This window comes from Drosophila innubila, chromosome X (assembly GCF_004354385.1).
Source record: "Drosophila innubila isolate TH190305 chromosome X, UK_Dinn_1.0, whole genome shotgun sequence".
Lineage (NCBI taxonomy): Eukaryota > Metazoa > Arthropoda > Insecta > Diptera > Drosophilidae > Drosophila > Drosophila innubila.
The window spans coordinates 6,054,178-6,078,881 of record NC_047626.1 but is presented as its reverse complement, the minus strand read 5'-3'; the positions used below and the strand labels follow the sequence as shown (position 1 = coordinate 6,078,881).

At 34.9% G+C, this 24,704-nt stretch overlaps 1 protein-coding gene and 2 non-coding genes across 3 annotated transcripts; 1 reads left to right on the top strand and 2 right to left on the bottom strand.

Moving 5' to 3' along the window:
• Window positions 1-13,100: 13,100 nt before the first annotated feature.
• On the bottom strand, window positions 13,101-13,182 carry Trnas-gcu. The gene has a single exon. It is a non-coding gene; the product is annotated as a tRNA-Ser (tRNA).
• A 358-nt stretch (window positions 13,183-13,540) lies between these two features.
• LOC117787210 (protein yellow) lies at window positions 13,541-20,634 on the bottom strand. The gene is made up of 2 exons (XM_034625678.1): window positions 20,406-20,634; window positions 13,541-15,070 (listed from the first exon to the last, which is right to left on the bottom strand). The coding sequence occupies exons 1-2, from the start codon at window positions 20,632-20,634 to the stop codon at window positions 13,677-13,679; spliced, it is 1,623 nt and encodes a 540-aa protein (XP_034481569.1). The 3' UTR covers window positions 13,541-13,676.
• A 3,044-nt stretch (window positions 20,635-23,678) lies between these two features.
• LOC117794377 lies at window positions 23,679-23,837 on the top strand. The gene has a single exon (XR_004618416.1). It is a non-coding gene; the product is annotated as a U1 spliceosomal RNA (small nuclear RNA).
• Window positions 23,838-24,704: the final 867 nt, after the last annotated feature.

The following is a 24,704-nucleotide window of genomic DNA, read 5'->3' as shown; positions in this document are numbered from 1 at the left end:
TTGGCGTGTGATTGTATGGCCAACACCTTGGCTGTCTCTCGGTGTTATCGATGCGGCGATATATCGATAGTATTTATGAGTTGTTCGCCTCAATTTATGAATGGCCCCCAAAAACACGAACAGCAAACAACAACAATGTTCGAAGGATTTTTTGCGACTCTGCAATTATGCAAAAAGTTGTCAAATGTGGCAAGGGGCAAAGTCAACAGCACAGCGGCGCATTGAGGGGCTGGAGGCGTGGCCAGCCTGTGACTATCAACAAAATATAATCAACAACAAAAAAAAAAAAAAAAACGATCAAAAAAATTACCAAACGAAAATTGTACCAGTTTTTACTTGGAGCTTGCCAGCAATTTACATGTCTCCCCGTGTCTCCCCCCCCCTCTCCCGCTGTGTAAGGCAGCCCCTCGCTGAGGTCAACACTGTCTTCATCCTCTTCAACAAAACCAATCAACGCGTCTGTCAGTCGAACTCCAACTCGAACTCCAACTCGAAGTCTCTGTCTCAGTCGCTTATCGGAAGCCGCGCTGAAATCAGCTTCTGGCACATCACGATCACGTTGCTTCAACCCTACTTACCCCCCTCTCTTCTCTCTCCTCCCCTCTCTCTCTCTCTCTCTGCTCTTCAGTCCACATTTGCCAAGCCAGTGGCCGAGCCTTTGGCGATCCGTGCTCGTTGCTCCTGTCACAATTACAACGGCAAGTGCAGCAGACTAATGACAACCACGACGGTGGCAGTTGTCGCACAGTGGCACGAAAGCTGTTCAAAATCAGAGCCATAATCTAAGCACTCTCAACAAATCTCTCAAATAATTACACATATAATAATTTGCACACTTTTCCATATTCCAAAAAACATCCAATTAATTTTTCTCTAAAAATATAAAAAAAAAACATTGATTTTATAAGTATTTTTATAATATTTCTTAAATTTAATCAAACAAAAAAATGTCAATACCTTAAAGAAAACTTGTATACTGAAAAAAAAGACCTACTTCTAAAATCAAGAACATTCATCTTAAATATGTTGTTCTTAAAATAAAATTATTTTAAGACCAAATTACTAAAACTAAGATTATTATATAAGAATAAAAATCTTCAATTGTTAATAAAATCTAAATTTAAAAATAGCAAAATTATAAATATAATAAAAATAATTTTTATTATTTTCTAATTTTAATTTTAAGAACATTTATTCTTAAAATAAAAACTTGGTCTCATTTAAAATGTTCTTAAAATCAAGATGTGTTCTCTTAATTTAAGAATTTTATGTTTTCGCCGCATTTCTTAGACCAAAAAATCTTAGTTCTGTGACCAAAATCTTGATTTTAGAACTTTTTTTTATCAGTGGCACAAGAAAAATATACTCAAAAATAAAATACTAAGCAAATTGCCTTTAAATTCTACACAACTGTTATTTATTTTAGTTTCATTTGTATTCGCTTTTGTTTATTATTTTTCTTATTATTACACTAGTTCTCATTAAATACTATATAAAACTATGGCATAAATTATAAGAGTTTCCTTTAGTAGTTTATAGCACAACATTTTTGATATACTTGTTAATCAATCCTGGTTTTTTCTCTAATATAAAATATCTTTTCAGCAGAATTTATCAAACTTTGAATTTTAAACACTAAGTTAAGCATTATTTTTTTTTTTTATAATTCGATTTACTTACTTAAGCATTATTTGCCAATATGTTGTTTGGAACACCTTAAAAAAAAATTCAAATTCAGCTGAACGACAAACAAAGCTAAAACCCCTTTTAATATATTAAAAAGAATTTCGATAATTACGAGCAAAATATAGATATTAAAAAATTTGTATCTTATTAATTTATTTATTTAAAATTTCATTGAATTTCTCCTTGTTAATTCACAACTTAGTAACATAAAAAAAAAATACTAGAAAATTTGTTATGCATATATAGCATTTAAAAAATGCTACACTTTTTGTACAGTCTTGAATAAAATAAAATAAATAAATATACCTTTAATATAACTTAAATTTGTTTTTAAATTCATAAGAAATGCAAATTAAGATACTCCATCAAATTACAAAATATACTCTACTCTTACTATTTGAGTGAACATTTTTTATTTAAATATTTGTTGCATATTATGCTGATCCTAATATTTTTAATAATTTTTTGTTAATATTCATTTTGTCTGCTTTTTCTTTTTTTTTTTTTTTTTGTTAGTTGATGCCACTGTGCGGCAGTTGGGGCAAGTTGACACGGAAACTTGATATGGCACACACGCGTCTTGGCCCGCGACTTGGCCAGGTTTGTGGCGTGCGCGTGCAGCGCAATTAACTTTGTTGTAAGGCAACCAGGCAACACTTTGACATTGACTGGCTGCCCCTGCCCCTTTCCCTATACCTGCCACAGTCCCTGCAACAGCCACTGGACACTGGACACTGGTTTGGGGCAGCAACTGAGGGGAGTGGGGAGTGGGAAGAGTAGAAAGACGCTGAGACAGTCAGTTTGGGGCACACGGCGACAATTTCACCTGTTGCAACAGCGCTGACACAGTAACTTATATTATTTGCATGCCACTTTGCAGCAGAGTCAACTGCACTCTGACTCTGCTCTGAGATCTGCGATGTGAGCCAGGAATTGGGTTTGGGCCACGTCTTTAGCTAGAGATCTAAACTGGTTTTGTTGCGACTTGTCAGCGAGTTGAAATGATGGCGTAATGAGCCGTAGCTGCCACGTGCAACATGCTGCAAAGTGGGCTGTGCCCCGGGTCAATGGTTAATTAGAGCACTAACCATTTTTCAGGTGTGCCTCGAGTCTCCTTAAGTAGCAAACCGCCCGCTGAGCGAACCGTCCGCTGAACCGACCTCTGAACCGACCTCTGACCTTCCTCCTCACTGACCAGTCCTCTGCCTATCCCACTCTCTCCCACTTCCTCTCGGTCTCCCTTTTCCTACTCACTCACTCGCTAACATCAACTGCCAATTAAATGTGGGTCAGCATTGCAATTAATTTTTGCAGCTTATCACATCATTAGAAGCAAATACAAAAACACACACAACTGGAGCAGACAACAGGCAACAGGCAACAAACTAACATGTTGCCTGCTACATGTTGAATGCCACATATACACGCAGGCAAAAACCATAGTACAAATAATTAATATTCTTGTATACACTTGAATAAAATACGTATAAGAATTAAATTTAAAACACTTTGATTTAACTTGAAACATAACTAACATGTGAATTCTAATTTGAATCTATTGCATTTAAATAAAAGCGTTATTAATTAAAGTTCAATTTTTAGTTTCACGATACATAATAGTAAAATATATATATATTTCAAAATTCACAATGTTTCCACTATATTAAATTTCGTTCGTTTCAGCTTATCATTTATATTAAATATAATTTAATCTTAATTGTTAATTCTTAATATTTTTTTTTTAGTCTTACAAACTTATTTTTATAAAGAAAATAAAAAAAAATATATTGAATGAAGCTTAAAATCAAAGATTTTTTTAGTCCGGTGGAAATATCTAACTCAAATATTTTTAATTTATTATTAAAAATTGCCAATTGGGCACTGATAAGTTATGACTATACTTGACAGAACTATTTTCGTAGTCAGTTTTCATTTTATTTGACACTAATAAGAAGCTTTTAGCATTTTAATCATTTAATTAGGCATAATGTTTGCTTAGTGCTCAAAATACTTATTTCAAGAACACTTCATGCTTAGTTATAATATATTGATGATATGATATTGATTCAAGTCTTTAAAGAAATTAATTAAATATTACCTTATAATGGGAAAATATTTAAAAAAATATATATTTAATTTTTTAATTCAAAATGCTGAAACTAAATTAAACTATTTAAATTAAGTTAAGTTATTTAATTTAAATATATTTTATAAATGTACTTTAAAAATGTTCAAGTTTTTTTTTTATTATTTTAAATAAATATATATTATTTTCATTTTTTCATTTTATTTATTTATTTATGCACGACTAAAAGCAGTCGGCAAACAAAAAATTACCAAGTATAAAAATTAAGTTAAAGATTAAAAATACAAATATAATTAAAAATAAATTAAGAACTGTAACGAGAAAAAAAAATTATAGTTAGATCTGGGGTATATAAGTTGCTTATTTAAAACTTTAATTTGTTATATTGTATAATTTTAAGCTTTTGTTAATTTTTAGTGAACTGATTTAAATGACGTTAAATTAATAAAATAAAGTAAATTAATTAATAAGAAAATTATAGTCAACACACTTTAGATTTATTTAATTCATATATTACGTTAAATTGAAAAGCAAAATAGCTTAGTATTAGTATTAAAATGTTAGCTAATTTTTCTCTGGGTGTAGCCAGCTTTAGTCAATGAGCCAATTGCGTGCGTCAACGTCAGCGTCAACGTCAACGTCAGCGCCAGCGTCAACGGCAGACAGACAGAGTTCGCGTCAGTCTTAACTGATTCTCATTGATTAATTGCCATCATTAGCATATGGAAAGGACGGCATGATTGATATGATACGAATACGAATACGAGTACGAGTACGAGTATGAATACGAGTACGAGTATGTTGCACCCAAACATGGCTCGCTTACTGTTGCATGGGGCAATCGAGGCAAGAGGACCACCGGCGTTGTGCCACGGAATGTGGCTCTTAATGTGCGCAGCCCTTAAAAGGGCAGCCAACAAGTGTAGCGCCAACTTTACAGATTAGACTGAAACTGCAGGCTGTTTTTGTGGCACGCCACGCCACAAAAAGGCACAGGGAACAGGGAACAAGTGGCAGCAACAAGGGGCAACAGTACTGGGCCAAGCTGAGCGCTAATTGTTAACAAATTGTGGCCCAAGCCGCAAGTGCTGCCAAATGGCCCTGGCATTGCCAAATGCCAGCGACACGCAACTCGAGTTGCAACTTGCAACAACTGAAGCTGCACCTGAAACTCAGCCACAACAACAACAAGGCACACGCAATCTGCGCGTAACTGAAAATCCATTACAAGCGGGTCACGACACGCAGCACCACAGTGAGTACCAAGTACCACGCACCACGCACCACTTGAACCTCGAACCTCGAACCACTCACCAAATTGAAGCTGAAGCCGCAACACAGAAGCCACAAACATGGACAGACAACAGGCTGCAATCTCAGCTTAATTTGTGGCGGCTTTTCTTGATTTTATTAGATGATGCCACAACACGACAAAGTTGCCACAAGCACTGAGAATTCGCTTGAGAAACATCAGTTGATCTTGCACTGATAAAAAAAATGTTCCAAAATCAAGATTTTGGTCTCAGAACTAAGATTTATGGTCAATAAAATGCGTTGAGAACATAAAATTCTTAAATTAAGAGAGCCCATCTTAATTTTAAGAACATTTTAAATATGACCAAGTTCTTATATTAAGAATAAATGTTCTTAAAATTAAAATCAAAAAATTAAATAGATAAAAATTATTTTTTATATATTTAAATTTTGATTTATTTACATTTTATTCTGTTTTAGTAATTTTATAAATGTTATTTTAATTTTTAACGAGTGGGATTCGCACCGCCGCCTACTGCTTCACAACTGAAGCCGCTTCTCTAACAAATAGCACCCATTTATACATTCCTAACAATTTAAGGTTTTTATTCTTATATTAAGATTTTAAGATTTTTTAGATTTATAATCTTAGTTTAAGTAATTTGGTCTTAAAATAATATAATTTTAAGGACTAAGTATTTAAGATGAATGTTCTTGATTTTAGAAGTTGGTCTTTTTTTACAGTGTGCTAACAGATTTCACTTCGGGGCAGGATTCTCTTCATAGTTGTCTACTGAAACTGCTCGAAATTCTTTGTTGAAGAAACTCTTCTTAATTTAAGCTACTTTCAACCTAATTGAATCTATAAATCCTTTAACAATCATCAGTTGATTTTTTGGTCATTTTTTTATTCTAGGATGTTTATTTTCTTAGTCTTTAAATATTTTCCAATATATTTTCTATAAGTTAAGTTAAGATTTCATCTGTCTGTTTAAAATTTGCTGCTGAAGACAGTTTTTTCAAATGACTCCATTTTAAATCAAAAAAAGGTGTTAAATTTAAAATAACAAATGTAAAAATCCATTTTATAACTGAGTTTATTTTACATGATTTTTTCTTTATTTCTTTCATGATTTTTTGGATGATCTCTCTTTGTAGATACTCTTTTCAATAAGCCATGTATGAGTATGATCATCACATTCTTAAACATTTTATTTTTAAGATAAGCTTTTTTGCTTTAATTGGATTTTTTTTGATATCCTAAAAGAATTTATCTTAAAAGAGTTCCTATGAAAAGTTTGCAGCTGCTTTCATTCTCTAATTTATTAAATTTTGTTTTATAAAATTATTTTTTGAATTCAAGATACTATGACATGTCCGGGAAATATTATTGATTTATGTTCTGATATATAATTTACTCAATAAAACGTAAATTCAGTTAATATTTAGGTACAGCTTTGAACAACTTAATCAGTTTGATCGTTAAGAAGATAGTAAAGATCATTTCATCGGAAAGTTCTATTCTCAAACTTGAAAACTACCGAATTTACTAAGTTTATATAATAGATCCATACTATTATCAGTTTTAATACGATTAGTTTTCTCATATGCTGTCTCCCTTTGCTTGGCTTAAAACGATCTTCGCTTGTTTTTCCTTGAGTCTTAATTAGTTTTGAGCTAGACTCCGATCATATAACCGTATGACGATCATCCCCTTGAAGAACTTCATATAATCTTATGATTATCAATTGATGAAGACTCTGAGTTGATTTAGTGCCTTTTGAATTGACTTTTATGTTGATGATCAACTAGATCACATCCTTTGGTCGCTCGTGAAATGATCGATTTATATCTGAGCTTAGGAAATTGCAAAATTTCATATTTCCTAAAATCGTCAAAGTCATTTGATTGAGTTTTTTATTGAAGTCGCTAATAAAGTTTGCTTTACTAACTAATTTCTCTTCTGATTTCCGAACAAACTCTCTTTTCAATATCATTTTGGCGCATTTACACGTTCCCGTTTATGTTTCCTGCAACAAGCGGAGTTTCAGATTCAGTTTCAGCTTTAGTTTTCTGTTTCAGTTTTCAGTTTTCAGCTAATTGGCCGCCTATAGGTCGTAAGTAAGTATGTTATCAATAGCTAGATTGCCGCCCCATAATCTGCAACCATCATCATCATCATCAACATCAACATCATCATCAGTAGCTTCGCTTCAGCTGAAGATGAAGTTAAAGTTAAAGTTGAGGCCTGATCATCGTCTCATAAATGCTGTTGGGGCCATAACTTTCCATCAGCAGTTTCAATTTCAATATTAAAACGCGTTTGTGATGCGACAGTGGCAATTGCTGGCGATCGCTTCGATCGCTGCATTGATCGGGTAAAAGTGAATAACTACCTGTTTTTATGTATACCCTTGTATAAGGTATTCTAATTTTATTACAAAACTAGCAATTTTCTCAACGTGTGAAGTTTGACCTCGAATTTGACCTCTTTGCAAGTCGAATTTCGCAAAACGCCGTCTAATTGCCCAATAAAATTGTCTCTGCTATGTTGTGTGATAATTTCAGCCTCCTAGGTCTTATGGTTTGGACTGTGCAATGATCAGTGAGTCAGTCAGGACAAATTTTTTATATATATATATAGTTGTGTGACGCATTCAAGCAGATCGTTTTGATTTGGTGACTATATCATATGGCTGACATGGCTACGATCGATCGAAAGTTAACTTTCAGTAGGAATAACTTTTTTATTAATGAGGTCTCTCACAATTGTAGTTTTCTTATACATTCTTAACAAATTTTTCATTAATCACAATACTATGTTATATAGCTGTTATAGGAATAATCAGTTGAAATTAAGATTTGGAATAAAAATCTGTGTTTTTTTCTTGATAATCTTAACTAAACTTGCAGTTTGTGTATTTGATGTTGCTCTGATCTGCAATCTAAACAAATTTGACTTGAATCGAACTACTATATCTTATAGTACGATCGGGCGTAGTTTGACCGAGGGTATCAAATCTTCGGCGTGCTGTAGCTAACCTTTCTTTTTTTATTTTTGATTTTTTTTAAGATGATCAACTTAAGGTTCCCCCAAGTATTGAGTCGATTGTTGCCGTCGGCCCCATTGGAAATTCATTTTCACTCTGGGCGCAGCCGCAAGGCAACTTCATCATCATCATCAGCATTGTCATTATCATTATCATTATCATTATCATGATATGCAGCATGATGAGCGACCGCAGGCAAAAGTGTGCTCCAGTTTAATTGAAAGCGGTTTTTTGTGTAACGGCCTTGGTGGCAATAACAACAACAACAAAAACAACAACAACAACTGACTGACTGACTGACTGACTGACTGAACGATCGTCTACTTGTCCGTGGCATGCTTCGAGGTGTGAGCCCATATCAGAGCCCCCAATGCACTTGTTTTAAATGTAAGTTCGACTTACAGATGTTGTTGTTGTTGTTTTCTGCTTTATTGATTGTATTGACGACATGGAAATTTGTCAATTCGCACTCTGGTCTGGCAGCTGGAACGCTTCACATATTTGTGGTCTTGTGCCAAGAGCTGAGCTTTTTCTTTGTGGCTTTTGGGACTTTCAGTTTTGAGTGCGAGTGCGGTTGACCCACAGCCAAGGTCGCAATTAAAAAAAAAAAGGGAACAACGAAGGGGAATGCGATAAGCGGGTAAGGGGCATGAAAAGTCTTTAAGATAAGTCGCCAACTCGCTTACAACTCAATCATCAAATGTGTGGCACTTTGAGCGTCGTGCTATCAATGGGTTTTTTATCCTGGGCAATACAAGAATAACCTTTTAATTAAACCGTGCAACGGTTATGGCGACAATGATAACAAAATCGTTTGACGCTCTCATCGCTCTTCACGCGTGTTTGTCATATCGAAAAACCCAAACCCAAACCCAAACTCCATCCCAAACCAAACTCAAACTCAAACCAAACGCAAACTCAAACCCAATCCTATCCGCATTCATATCCGACTTTGGCTATGCCACATTTTATCGCGCTGCCGCTGCCGATTGTCGCACGCAGCTTGTTGCACGTTGCACTTGCGTTTTTATCAATGAATGAACGAAACCCTAACCCAACCCTAACCCAAAACCAAAACCAAAACTCGAAACTCGAAACTTCAAACTACAGCATGAATGAGACTGCTGACTGGCATTTGGCAAGCGATTAGATTGCCTGCGTTTTTATACCCCGTAAATAGGTAGACATCAACAGGATATGCCTGCTTAAAGACAGCTACTTTTATATTTAATTTAATTGTATATTTAATTTAAGGCATGCTTTGAATTATAAATGGTTTGTGCTAAAATAAAAATAGATTTGTTTCGGCTTAGTAAAAAATTTGTGAATTTAATATTTCACTTGTGTATAAAAGTATTTACAATCCATTATATCATTTCATCTTAATTTTTAAAAAGTGTAAAAATATTAAACTTACTATCATTCGAGTTTAAAAAAAGTTGGCAATTTTATATTAACCATTTTAGAAAATTTACATCAAGTTAAAATCAAAGTTTATTTATTGATGTAGTTAATTTTCTACTTTTTTTTTTTAAAATTCTGATTTATTGTTTAAACGTTGTAAATTAATATTATACAATTAACAATTAAATAATAATATAATTACTGAAAATATACAAATTAAGAATTAAATTATAGTTAGATTGTGTTGAAGACAGCTTAGAAAATAGCATTTTTTATATGTATAAAAATTTAATTAATTGAATTAAAAAATGTTTCAAGAGAGAATTAAAAATAGTTCAGCTTGCATAATTTAATATATATTTCGTATATTGACAGATGCTTTAAAATTTGATAACTATGTGAAGAAATGTCTCTTTAGAATAAAAAAAAAAGTTTATTTTGCTTACAGGTATTTCAGGAGTGATTCAGTGCTAGAAGCTAAGCTGTCAATAGATATTATTATTATTCTAGCACAATTGAAAGAGTGTAAATCTGTAGCAAAAGAAAGTTTTTTAAATATAAATACTGGGTATATGCAAGTCGTATGCCTTAAAGGAGTTTAAGAGCTGGAGTATCTGGGAACGGAGCAAGTACATTAGTTGCACAGCTGCATTGGTTGCGTTTGTCAGGCTCTACCTGGCCGCAGATACACGTATCTGGCAGATACAATTGTATCTGTATCTGTTCTTGTGTGTGGCTGGCTGGACACACGCTACACTTGTTCGCATCGGCTAACTGACTGTCCGTCCCTCTGTCCGTCTGTCCGTCCGTCCGTCTGTCCGTCCGTCCGACTATCAACATCAACATTTTTATGCGACTGCCACCAACAACGTTGTTTGTGGAGAAAAGTGGGCTGCGATGCGAACAATTTGGTGAGGTCCTTTGAAGTTGCTTTCATTAAAAAGACATAAAATGTCAATCAAGATAATTTTGAGCAAACAAAAAAAAAAAAAGGCTGAAATTCTTAACAGAAATTCGCGAAAAACTTGTGTGAATTGAGCGATTAAGTTGCACTTTCTTTTTGTCACTCGAACCGACGAGACAGATTAATGCAAGTTATTCACGGGTACTCATGAGTACTTGTTGGCCAGCCTTGCAGCAACAGATTTCACGCCTTCAATCTTCAGACAATCAAAATCAATTACAACTTAGTTAAAAGACGCATAAAAATTGTTTAGCGTCGCTTTTAATTGAAAACGAGAAAAATAAAAATGTTGAATTTCAAGGGAAAAATACGAAAGACTTAAGCAACGAACTTGCGAGTTGCAAGTTAATCACATCACATCACAGCTGCACAGCAGGTCACAATTGTGGCAAGTGCCACGCCCGCTGTTTGTTGGCGCCTTCAATTAAGTAGCTCTATTTACAGCAGCGTGCACCATTGAACCACCGAACCACCGAACCACAGCAGCACTCAAGCCGCTCTCAATCAACAACGGAAGCCATAAATGGCAGCTTGTTATTAACGCCGTCTAGCAGCAAATTAGCAACTGTTTTTTTTTTTTTATAGAAACCAAAAAAACCACCAAAACCAACAGCAGTCAGCGAACCACAGCGTTAAAGCCAAAACCACCAAAAATTCGTACGATTTATTGCATTTGAATAAGCGAAAACCGTCACTAATGATAGTGCTTAAGCAAAGCGAGAGAGAGAGAGAGAGAGTGAGAAAGAGAGAGAGAGAGATAGAGAGAGAGATAGCAGAAGAGGAAGAAGGCGGCAGTTTGGGAGAGACTATCTCAATATTTGTTTAAGCTGCCAGTCAATGAAAATTTCTATAATTTGCATGCAGCTCCTTTATTTTTTTTCGCCTGTTTGTTTGTTTGTTTGAGCCTCACGTTGCTCTCAACTTGGCTAACTGGCTGCCTATGTAAATCATGCAACGGCGCAAACCGCAAATTAGCCACACGTATGATGGTGGCTCTGACTTTGACTCTGAAACTGAATCTGAGACTCAGACTGAGACTGAATCTGAATCTGTTGGCTGTCCAGTCCAATTCCGAGTACGTTTCTCGTTAACTCGCGACTTGAGGACGCGATGCGGCTTCTTAATGTTTTTCAATAAATTTTCAGACACGATTCGCGCGTTTCACAAGCTTGAGAGGGGCAGGGGCGGGGAGAGGGAAAGTGGCAAGAGGAATCCGGCAGCAGACGCGTTTATAGAGCAAGTGTTGTTTTGCTCACTTTTGGCGTTAAGTGTTTCGCACAGCAGCCAGGTGTAGAGTGTAAGCAAGCGGCAAGCAGTGCAAAAGAGACAGACAGAGAGAGAGGGAGAGAGAGAGTGGGGGGCAGTTCGTAATCAAAAAGTAAATAAATGCCGGCAGTCAGCGCTGCTTTCGCCTTGTTTGTTTTTTATTTTTATTCATTTTTGCGCGAAAGTCACAAGCTGCCGCATGCCACGCCCACAACAGCACGCCCGCCCAGGCCCTGGCATAAATCATGCAACTAAATGAGCGACGCAGCGGTTGCCAGGGGGTTGGCAAATGGGGGGGGGTAGACATCGCTTGCAGCCTCTCAGTCTCAGTCTGCACATCAGTCTCAACTTCAGGCTCCAGTTCGCCTTGTAATTATGTGTGAATTTTGGCACAGCCATCATTTCACACAGCATCCCAATTTCCCTTGCCCCTCCCCCTACACCACACCACCCCGTTGCCACTTAAAGCTAACCAATAACGGGCGTGTTCATGCAAATGACTGCGATGAGACGGCGACAGGAAAGGACTTCAATTCCAAACGGGTTTTTACTGCATCTGAGTGCGGCAGCTGTGAATTATGAATGAGTACTCATATGAATACGAATATCTGTGAATACGCCAACAGTTATTCATTCGCAACATGCTTGGAATTCATGTTGAATACAAGTTTTCAATTTCAGCAATTTCTATGCCAGATTTAAAACGTGCTGCCTAAAAGTATGCAATGCTAATTTAATTCACAAATTCTGTGGCGCCAGCTAGCGACATGTAGTGGTACTACATTTAAGAATGACCCTAAAAGTATGTTAAAATATAACAATCAATCAATTTAAAAGTCTAATCTAAAAAATAAATATTATTCACAAATTCTTTAATCTGAAAACAATATAACACTTTTATCTATTGATTTTGATGAGCTCCATAGAGTATCTCTGGATATCTCCTCAGCATTTAATACCTTAATTGTTTCTTTCATTTTTATTATCGCTCCTCAAATTTGCTTTAGTTAAATGGGATTGGTTAGTTGCGCATTTATGTAAATAAAGAATCTGAACTTAAAAAAAAAATTTATGTATCGATAATTTTTTTGCGAAATGATTCTAAGCGAAAAAAAATTATTTTTTTTTTAAATTAGGGATGTTATTTTATTGTTTAAGGATCCTAAAACAATTTTGCTTCAAAAATTTCACAACTAAAAAAATGTCCTTACGATCATTTTGCAAAAAGGAATTGATATGTTTATAGATTAAGGTTTGTTTTTCTTATTTTCGGCAATATTTACTGCGCTATCGTGCAACAGAAAAAAAATATTTGCTTATTTTTTCTTTTTAATAATGTAATTTTATATAATGAAATTTTTTATGCAATAAAATTCAAAAAAATGTTCCTCGACGAGGATGGGATTCGAACCCACGCGTGCAGAGCACATTGGATTAGCAGTCCAACGCCTTAACCTCTCGGCCACCTCGTCATATATATTTCTCGTGGACTTTGAATATCTAAAAGGACAGCGAAATCATTTGTTACTTTTTTAAAGTACTTACTACGAGTTTTAAAATGTTTAATTTAAATTTTAAAATGTTTAGTTTTGAGTAAATCACAAGTTGCACTCTAAATTCAGTAAAGTAATTTAATAAAAGTTTGTCTTTTTTCTAATGTTTTATTTTTAAACCCAGCTGCAATAAAAGCATGCAAAACAAATAGAAAAATCAAAGAAATGTACGCTTAAAAGTGTTTTAAAAAGATTTAATTTATTTTTCTTACTTGACTAAAATGGACAAAAAAAAACTAGAAAGAAGAAAAATAGAAGATATAAAATTGCACTCAAAATCAAACAAATAAAAGAAATACTTTAATATCGCACTATGCGTGTGTGAGTGTGTGTGTGCAATAGAAAAAGTGTGACCAAGTGCGGGAAAGTGTGTGAGCGAGAGAGAGTATCCTTAACGAGTCGCTTGTGGGACTTTAGCCCTGATGATGATGATGCCACCAGCCGGATTGACGGGCATTCACATAGCTCTTGAGTCCCTCCCGCTGGGGGGCTGGCTGGTGGGTGGGGAAGAGGTGGGGTCCGCTCGTCTCGTAGTTGATGCCGTTGTGCTGATTGAAGACATACGCCTTGGGCACATCCAGGCCACCCGATGTCGATGTGGACACACTGACACTGGAGATACTCTGTCCCGGGGAGACATTGACGGCTGCCGCAGGCAAATAGGTGCGAGGGGGCGAGGGGGAGGGCGCCCAGCCGGTGGAAAGCTGTGGTTTCTGGGGCAGCACAGTGGGACGATACGATGATTTGTAGATCGGTGGCGCTGGCGCTGCTGGCTGAGCCTTGGGCAGAGAGACAGCATTCGAGGGACCATAGGCATTATTCCTCAGATCACAAACGGTATTCTCAATGAGGGCGCCGAGAGGAGCCGTATAGATGCGGAAGTTCACATCGCTATAGTCGAGATCGGCGAGCAGGAAAACCGGCATGCGATCGGAGAGCACCCAGACATTCTTATTCTCATCGATCTTGACGTCGGCGGGAAAGACGAGTCCCACATCGTCGCGATCGACAATGCCATGGAATTGCGGAGTATACGGCATCGAGGAGTGCCAACAACCGATCGCATTCTGATCAATCAGATTGAACAGCTCGACGCCATCGTCGCTCATGACACGTGCCGTGGTATGAGCATTCCCACCCCGCTCATCCAGGGCCACAAACTCATGATAACTGTCCTCGGTGCGTGACTCATCCCGCAGGACTCGTGTGGAGACCGCAAACTGACGATGACTGGCCAGAGGACTGAAGTACAGCGTGCGATAGCCATCGGAGCGTATGGGCGACAGGGAGATGCCAAAGATGCCCTCCTCACCCCACTGGAAGTTCAGACCGGCAATGTTGTAGTCGCCCCTCAAGGGATCCGGAAAGAAATAGGAGTGTGCGGAGAAGCGCCACGATTTGTTCAGCTCCCAGGAGTAGGCAATCAATCCGTAGCCCAACTCGTCCGAGAAATAGGCGTAGGCATCGTCACAGCTCTTGCCAATGTCCACGGCAATGTTGGCAATAAACGTATTCGGATTCGTGTCCTCAGCTCTCAGTTCATAGCGACGGATACGCGTGTTTGTGGTCAGGTCAAAGACGTTAACGGCATAGGGACAGGGATTGGTGGTGGTGTTGCCAATGCCCACAGTTCCCGTGTCCAGCACCCAGAGACGTCCGCACTCATCCACCTTAATGCGGTACGCTGTCGTCAGACTGTTGGCGCAATCTCCGGCCGTATTGCTGCGCCAGTCCGGATACGGTATGAGCTCAGGCGAGCCCGTCAGACTGTGATCCATATTGATGTAGGTCAACGTCGCCGGAATGCCTACAAATATCAATTATTAAATACAAATTATTTCGTTATTTAAATCACAATTAATTTAAAAAATAGATATTATTAAAAAAATATTTAAATATCAAGCTTAAAAAAATCAGACGGGCTATCCCAGAAATATAAACCAACAGAAAACCATGTATAAGTTGCCTATCGATTCTGGTTTCGATTTTTATACCAAAGGAATTTTTTATTATCGAAACCAGAATATTATAATTATTATTATTATTTTTATACCTTTGGAATTTTGAAAATTTAAAATTGTAAAACTCAAGTTTTCACAATTAATCAACTTCTTATGACAAAATAACACTTTAAATTTGATTCTGGAAAATTTCATTTTCTTGTAAAAATCATGCCATATTAATCCAAAATTTTAACTTGTAAAGTTGCTTAGTCTAAGGTCGGACCAACTTAAAACTTCCATAACTTTATCAAAACTAAGCCGATTTTTAAGCGGAATGTCATTTTGATCTTGGTTTGGCCTCTTAATTCATTCTGCATTCAAATTTTGTTCATTTTGAAAATTTAATATTTTTCGACCACCATCGCCAAGAATCCATTTCGATGGTAAGGGTCCCCCCTTGTGATTTTTGAAAAATCAAAATTTTAAATCTCGAGTTTTCACTTTTAATCAACTCCATATATCGTAATTAGTATAAAACAACACTTTAAACTTGATTCTGAGACACTTCAAATTTTTGTAAAAAATCATGTCAAATTGAACAAAAATTTTGACTTGTAAAGTGGTTAGATCCAAAGTTGGACCAACTTCAAACTTTCATAACTTTATCAAAACTGAACCGATTTCCAATCGGAATGCCATTTTGTTCTTGGTTTGGCCTCATAATTCATTCTGCATTTTAATTTATTTGAATTCGTTAAAAAAATAATTTTCCTCTCGAACTGGATATCGATTTTCATGATAAGGGTCCCCCCTTGTGATTTTTGAAAAATCAAAATTTTAAATCTCGTGTTTTCACTTTTAATCAACTCCCCATATCTTAATTAGTATAAAACAACACTTTAAACTTGATTCTGAGACACTTCAAATTTTTTTAAAAAATCATGGAAAATTGAACAAAAATTTTGACTTGTAAAGGGGTTAGATCCAAAGTCGGACCAACTTCAAGCTGTCATAACTTTGGAAAAACTCAACCGATTTTTAAGCGGAATGTCATTTTGATCTTGGTTTGGCGTCTAAATTCATTCTGCTTTCAAATATAATTGATTTCGTAAAATAAAAATTTTCCCACTGGATTTTGGCTTCGATTTAAATGCAAAGACTCCACCTTTTGGAATGGTCATATTGAACAAAGTTTGGCATTCAAATTTATGCAATTGGTCTCCCGTTGTGTTTTTCGAATATTGTAAATCTCAAGTTTCAACTTTTAATTGACATATAATGTCATAATTAGTTTAAGACGTTTATAATTTTTCCAAAATTGATTTAGTGTATCATAATGAGTATAAAACGTTTTTAATTTTTTTGCAAAATTGATTTAATCCGATCGGATTGATTGCCTGCTTTAAACCCAATAACTCTTTTTTGCGATTCCTGGTAAAAAAAAACCTACGAAATATTTAATGGTAAGTGAATGTTGCAAGTTGTCTGCAAGTGCAAGCAATTTCCGTTGTCATTAGGCGGCATTCGACGAGCAACAACATCATCATTATTCATATATCATATCATGATCATCATCGTCATCGTCATCATCATTGTCTTTAGCGAGTCTTGAATAGCTTTGGTAGCGTTGGTTTCCGCTCCAGTTGACGCGTCGCATCGCGTCTCGTCGTCCAACCAGTTGGCGTTGCAGGCGGGCGTGCGACTTTTTGTTGCACTTGTCTTGGCCAATTCTATAAGTGGTCTCTTTTCCTCTGCCCCCGTCCAGCTTGGTAAACATGCCACACGGTGGTAAGCAAACAGTTACAGCATTTATTGCACATTAAAGCACATTGCTCTGACAAATTTTATTGTTCTTGCTGAAACATTGAATGCATTTTGGCATTATTAACTCAACTACCATCATATAAATTGGCTTGTTTTTGGTTTACACTGCCTAATAAAAATCTGGCTGTACAATTGATATAGACACCTAATTTCCACTTGTGGGTATGAATTGTTGAAAAGCTGTGAAACAATTAATGTATAAAATAAAAATTAATGTTTAAAAGTGAATTTAAGTCTAATTGAACATTGTTTGCTTTGGACTAATTTCCACGCAGAGGGGTAGAATTAATTCAACTTCAATTTAAATCGAAATTAATGAGATTCAAAAAAATGTTTAATCAAAATATTTAGCAAACATTCTCCAAATTTCTTAGAATAATTCCAGAAATATACTAAAGAAATTAAAAACAATTTTATAGTGTATTGCTAGGATATTTTTTAAAATCAATTAATATTCAGCTTATTCAACTCAATTGAAATCTAATAAAATAATTTTGTACCACTTAATTTAAGCAGTCTTGAATTGAATTAAAAATAATTTAAGCTGAGCTAAAAGACAAGATAAATCTATTACCAATTAGCACCTTGGTTATGAATACATTAAAATAAATTAGTTTTAGTTGAGTTTTGTGTTTGAAGTTAAACAGAAAAATACTTAAAAAATTGTGTAAATAAATGTTCAATAGTATTCAACTATTTCTTGCAAATTCTGCCTAGCTTAAATGCCTGGCTATAAATTTAAATTTGTTTTAATCAAGTCGAATTTGATATCAGTTAGGCATATCCATTAGCTTACCCAACAGTTGCCTAACTTGCATGACAATTTCAATCGCATTCGAATCAAATTTCACCACACTAAGTGGAGTATTTAGATGGCTTGTCAAGCTGTCAACTGGGTTAATGGCTTAATCTCGTTATTAACTGGATGATCAGAGGGTTGTTTAGCTGTCGGGTTAAACAACATCCTACATCCTGTATCCTTGTCAGTTGCCTGAGCATGCATTTAATGAGTGCAATTGGACTGAAAGTGTGGCAAATTGAAATAGTCCAGTTTAAGTTTGGGATGGATGACTGTCAGGCTGTCAGACGGACAGACGTTCAGACGGACAGACGGTCAGACTGTAAGACTTGCGGTCTATTGAGATTTCCTGTTGACTTGATGTTGTCGCAGCTGCCAAACATGTGTCAAAAGGCTTCCAATGCAATGTTTTTCGGTTTTTCCGATATGAACCTGTTTCTCACATTTCCAAAAAAAGGAAAATCAAAAGACGAAATCATTAAAATTGCTTGACGCATTTGCAAATTGCAAACGAGCCATGAATTTTCCATTATTGACTGGCTATTAGTTAAAAGCAGCCAGTTGACCATTTAGCCAATTAATAGTAAGTCGAAAATCACATAAAATGTATAATTCATAGGTATCAATTTGTAATTCAATTTCGATTGCAATTGCAAATGACACGACAAACAATATGATTCCTAAGTAATGTGAGAACTTGAGCATTATTCAAAAGTGTCGCATAATAATGAAATTAACAATAATATTGTAATATTCAAGTATTCAAATCAATTCAAGTCTTTGAATGGTGAGGTTGAGATTGATTGATATTGTGACCACTTGACAACCTCATTGTAAGCCCAATAAATGTCTATTGGACCGCATATTTGTAATACAAATTATGAGATTTACTTGTAGCTAATTGATTTGTTTTTATTTATTTTTGTGGCTTGTGACTTTCGCTCTTTCGCCTTCTTTTTCTGCGGCAAAAAGTTCATTGAAGCGTGCGTTTTAGACTTGGCTCTTTGCGGCTTTACTCTCTACTTATTAATTGAACGACCTTCTGGGCCTGGCAGACATTGGCATTCCAATTTTACGACCATTGTTGCCATTCTTAAGATAAGCTAACAAATGGACCCAAGGCTCCGCTTTTAATGGATAAAGCTAGAAAGTCTACTCAGTAACTCGATTGATTTCAGATAATGTCAGATTAAGCTTGATTTCATAATTAATTTTAATGTAATGCATTTTTCTACGATTGCTTGCCAAAAAGATACTTATGATTTTTTTTTTTTTGCTTTAAAGATATTTTACAAAAATGTGTATCTATTGCCAATACAAACTTTTATAAATTTGATTAATTTATTAAGTTTTTTTTTATTAAGAAATTAACTGCGGGAATTCAATAAATACGATTTTTATACTTAATGTAGAATGATAGATTTAATTTCAAAGAACATGCGCAACATTTGAACACTTTTATAAATAAGTTTTCAATTTATAAATTTGTATATAAATGTTTCGAATTATTGGCCAGTTTCTTGACCATTTTGGCCACACAACGCATTCAATTTATTCATATAATTCGCACTCGTTGCACTCGAAATGCAACTCTCACTTTAAAAGCAACTCATACAGCTAATTGTTTTATTTAATTTGTATTTTTTTTATTGCTGTATTTACATTTGTAACGGTAAAGCTATAGTCAAGGCTTTGAAGAAGCCTTCACAATTGGCACTTGGTATTATTTATTGGTTTATTTGAAGAACCACTCAATGACGCATTCATTTCATGTAGGTTTGCATTTGTTTATGTATTCGGTTTAATTTAAATAAGAAAAATAAATTTTTCATAGCGCTAATACAATTATCTGTAAAAGAGCTATAGTAACGGAAACTTCTAGATATTACATGATAAATTTAAAACAAAACCAATAAATTTGAAAGTATAGTATTTAAAAAACATTTAAGGAAGTTTTTATACTCGGAGGAAAAGTTTAAAATGATATTCAAAAAGTTTGCTTAAAGAAAATACTATAAGCAATTATTAAATACATCAGAATAATTAATGAGAACGTCAAAATTGAAATATCGGTTAAATATTTCTGAATATTGTTTTTAAAATATTGTTTAGATAAATCATTTTTTTTGCTAAAAATTATATGCAAATGTTGAAGAAAATTTGTAGGTAGAAAAATAAAAAAAATTTAGTATAAAAAAAATTAGGAGACTTGAATAAAATGCATAGCTTCTTGACTAGAAATTGATCAAATAATTTACACTTTAAAATAATGCACATTCTTGAGCATTAAATTAGCCAAGAATTAAGTGAAAAGCAAGTTTCCTTAAAGATTCGCATTGCATGTGAAATGTGCAAATCTGAAGCGTCAATGCAGCCGTCAGTCAGTCAATCACATGGTCAATCAGCTAGTCAAATCCAACACAATTTGTATGCTGCTTGTTAATCACCTCAAAGTCACACACTTTGTAAACGAAAAGTGCGAACAATTACCAATTGAAATACTTGCTAATGATGACCAAAAGTTGGAATTGCAGTTGAAGTAGATTCACCAATTTTGGGATGCACAATTCACTTACCATCTCGCCAGCGGGGAATGGTGACAAAGAGGCGACTGCCAAAGTGCTCGATGCCAACGGGCAGAGCATTCTGTGGTATATAATCCCCAGTGGCAATGGCCTGCTCCTTCAGCCGATCGTTGGGAAAGGCAAAGTCCAGTTGATTCCAGCTGTAGCGCTCCTGCAGCTTGTAGGCAGCCTGCGAGCAACTGATCAGCAGCACAAGTGCAACTATTGCCTGGGCGTACATGGCGTATGCGCAATCAACAAATTTTTATATTGCTAGATATTCTGTTTTTTGGTTTTGCCACTTGCCACACACTTGCCACACACAGCGTACAACAGTAAAAAAAAATTCAAAAGTTTTATCCTTTTGCTAGAATTTGTTTTGTATTTATTTATTATTATTTTTATTTTTAATAATTTTTTTAAGGGCTTGTTTTCTTTTTTTTTTGGTTTATAGGTTGAAACTCAGCTCGAGCGGCTGCCGCACTTATGACTGTTGGCCATTATTTGGCGTCCACGTTTTATATAAACTTATTTTCGCAGTCGCCGTCGCCGTCGCTGCCGACGTCAGCAGCAGTGGCAACAGCCGAAGGCGCATGCGGCATGCTGCCTCCTCTTCGGCTAGGCATCGTTAGACTTCGTTTGGGGTCTCGGCTTTTGATTTAACCGCTAGCTTTGACTTTGCTCCATGATTGAGTTTCACGCATGTTTAGATCTGACTCCCCCTTTCCCTTTAGCGCGCAATTGCAGTTCCGTTTTAATGAATTTGCCTTTTAATCAATAGCAAAATCGGCGCAGAGATCGCAAAAAATAAATCCACCCGTGACCCAAGTGTTCACGGTCCCTCACCGACGCCTTTCGCTGCTTTTTTTTTTTTTAATTGGCCTCAAAAAATTGCTGGGTTTTGTTGTTTTACTGGGTCGGTCTTTGATGATTCATTGCCGAGGGTCAAATAGCGCGTAGTTTCCGCCTTAGCTGCATATACCCTAATTCTGATCGTTATTGAATTCTCATTGCATATGTCTGCCTTCAATTTGCACAAAATATATGTATATTTATTGCAGGCAACATTTCTGCATATCTAGTTTTATCATTTCTGCTTATTTGCAGTATTTATGCACCTCATTTGCTTTTGCATAAACGAGTTTCGCAATATTTACAACTCATTTGATGCATTTTGTTAGGCGTTTTCAACCTGTTTTTTAGTCACGAAACTTTCTTGCCAAAGTATCTGAGCTGTGTACTTCCGAAAGCTTCCTTGGGGTAATTTAAAAAACATATTAAATTATAGGAAATCTTTTCAAAGGCATCTAGTGTATAAAAAAACATATATATAAAATTAAAATACTTGGAATGTTAATAGTTTTGAAATAATGTCAATAAATAATGTAGAAATACTTAAGAAATCCCAAGAAAATTATTGAAAAATTTAATAATGTTTCAAATATGTTTTAGGATCTATAAAACAATAACGAAGTTTAACAGAAAACATTTCGAAATTTACAAAAAATCATTATGGAATTCTCGAAAAATGGGTTTTTATAGTATTAAAATATTATTATTATTATTATTATTATTAAGAACTCTTAAGGAAATCATTGATAAATTTAAGAATATTTCAAATATGTTTTAGGAACTATAAAGCAATAACGGAGCTTAGCAAAAAAATATTGTGAAATTTACAAAGAATCATTATGGAATTCTCGAAAAATGGGTTTTTAGAGTTTTAAAATATCATCGATAGGAAACAGGAATAATTTCGAAATTTAGAAGGAAATATCAGAAAAGCTTGAAAAATTACAGATATGTTTCTATAGCTGTGAAAATTTAAAAAATTAAGCAGAAATCATTTTCAAATGTATAAGAACTCACTGGAAATTTTTCGAATGTGTATGTTATGCTTTTAAAGTTGTACAAAAATTAAAATTGTATATAAAAATTTATAGGAAATCATAAGAAAGTTTTAGAATATTAAAGATATGTGTTAAACATTTCACGAAACTTTTCAAAAATATTTATAATAAATGTTGTGGAGATAGAGTATGTTGTATTCGGTGTTGAGTACTTGCTGTGTGTGTGTATCTCGTTCATTTACCATTTTCTGCGATTGGCAACGAAATAAATTGTAATTACTTTTATGGGCAAATGTTTTATGATTGTTTACGCTTGAACCGGAGCTGTGGTTGCTATGTTTTAGGGTTGTCTATCAATAGAGCAGGTGTTGTTGGTGTTATTGGTGTTGTTGGTGTTATTAGTCAGCAGTGCAGAAAGTGATTTGAAGATTGTGCCAAAATCGATCTTCTGATTCGCATATCAACTGTGGAAAGTGGCTTAAGATAATGCCAAGATGGATTCATTGATATCCATTGAAGCGCAATTCCGTTTGTCATTTGGGTGAAATGAAGTCGAAGTCCAAGTCGCATTGAATCAAGAGTCTACGCATCGCTGGACAATCTATTTAAGCCTTGGTATTGGCCACATTAAAGTGTTGTGATCTGCGTGAACATTAAACAAGCTGATTAAAATGCCGCCAAAATGCCAATTGAGGCCGCATATTCGCATATTCACATATTCACATATTCACATAAATATTTGTAGTTTCACATGCGAGCTCGAAGCATGTGGCATGTGGCAGCATAAAGCTGCCACACTTGACACGGCTCACGATTAGGTCGCTACTTTTTACAAATGTATGTAAATTGCCTCATAAATAACATCCAATTACAGACCAGAGATCTGAAATATTTGCCAAAAGGCCGAACTCATAAAAACAGCGACGGAATTCAAAAATCCGAATGTATCAACATTATCCTACATTGATTAATGAATTACATTTTTTTCATTTCAACAACATCTCAAATTTACATTACGTTATCATATTTGTAGGCAATAAATTTGAAGCTTTCACTAAGTTTCATAGTTTTATGTTTCACCTTTACAAAGTGTGTAATAAAATGTAGTAATGGGTTAAAGGAAGATGAACAATGTCAGCTAAGGGGATAATACCACATTATTACTAATTTAAAGTGATAAAAAAATGATCAATTCATCAGTTTTTGCACAAGAAATATATTTATTTATATATATATATATATATATATATATATTTATATATTCTTGCTTTTTACGTCACTTCTACTAAAAGTAAAGAATTTGAAAATTACAGGTTTTAAGGTCAAACATTTTGTTGCCTATCTGAAGGCGTCTTATATTGACAATAATTTCTATAACTCTCAAATAGTTCTAGCAGTCAGACTATGGAAACCCTGTCGTTGAGCTGAGAAAAGCATACTTACCTGGCGCAGAGGTTAACCGTGATCATGAGGGCGGTTCCTCCGGAGTGAGGCTTGACCATTGCACTTCCGGTCCAGTTGACCTCTGCGATTATTCCTAATGCTCGTGCGCGGAATTTTTGTAAGCCGGGAATGGCGTTCGCGCCGTCCCGACATAATTAATAAATATACACAACAATATTAAATTAGCAGTAACTAGTGTAAAGTCTATAGTATAGATATTGAAATAACCCTCAGAAAAAACTATAGCTTAAAAATGTAAAACACCAAGCTTTGAATATCGATATGTTCAGATTTTATCCACAAGATAAGAATTGTTTTTCATCGTAAAGAACTAGTATCTCGATATTTTGAGAAAAACGAAAGTTTAGAACTAAGACTTTAAGATTGTCACACATTTGTGGATTTTTGGATATATTGTAACTTAAAATAGTATAATTATGTGGAAATTATTATAGAAAAGACAGATTCGTATTTCTATTCTAATAAAAGTGGTCTTTAATGACAAAATAAAATTGTTCAATTTGTAATCTGTTAAATATAAAAAACTAATAATGGACAAATTTTAGATGTGATCAATCTCAATTGGAGTATTTCTATATTAAATTAAAAAAAAAATTTAAGTACCAATCGACGTTTATAAAAAGGAATTTTTTAAAATTTGAAATAAATTAAAATTTGATCTGCATTCTTTTGGTTTGCGCTTTGATTTCTTATCCGTCGGTAATAACAAAGAGTTATATATATATATGGCGAGCTTAGGCTCTCCTTCCCTCCCAGCTTCTCTCTCCACTGATTAGACAAATAAATACCCACTTTTTTTGGATCATTTCTCAGATTATGTACAGATCAATTTGGACTTCAAAGGTTCCGCCGGCAGGATTAATCCAACTGAGATTCCAGTTGTTTTTTCTCAGCTCGAGCTGTTGGAGATGGAAGAAATACTTAATTTATGATTGAAATGTGGAATTACCTTTTTTATGTTGTAATGTTAGAACATGCTTCGCATTTTCAATGTGCA

Coding starts and splice junctions, on each gene's coding strand:
- LOC117787210 (XM_034625678.1), bottom strand. CDS start 20,634: ATGTACGCCCAGGCAATAGTTGCACTTGTGCTGCTGATCAGTTGCTCG. Junction 15,071..20,405: donor CATTCCCCGCTGGCGAGATG/GTAAGTGAATTG, acceptor TGATATTTGTAG/GCATTCCGGCGACGTTGACC.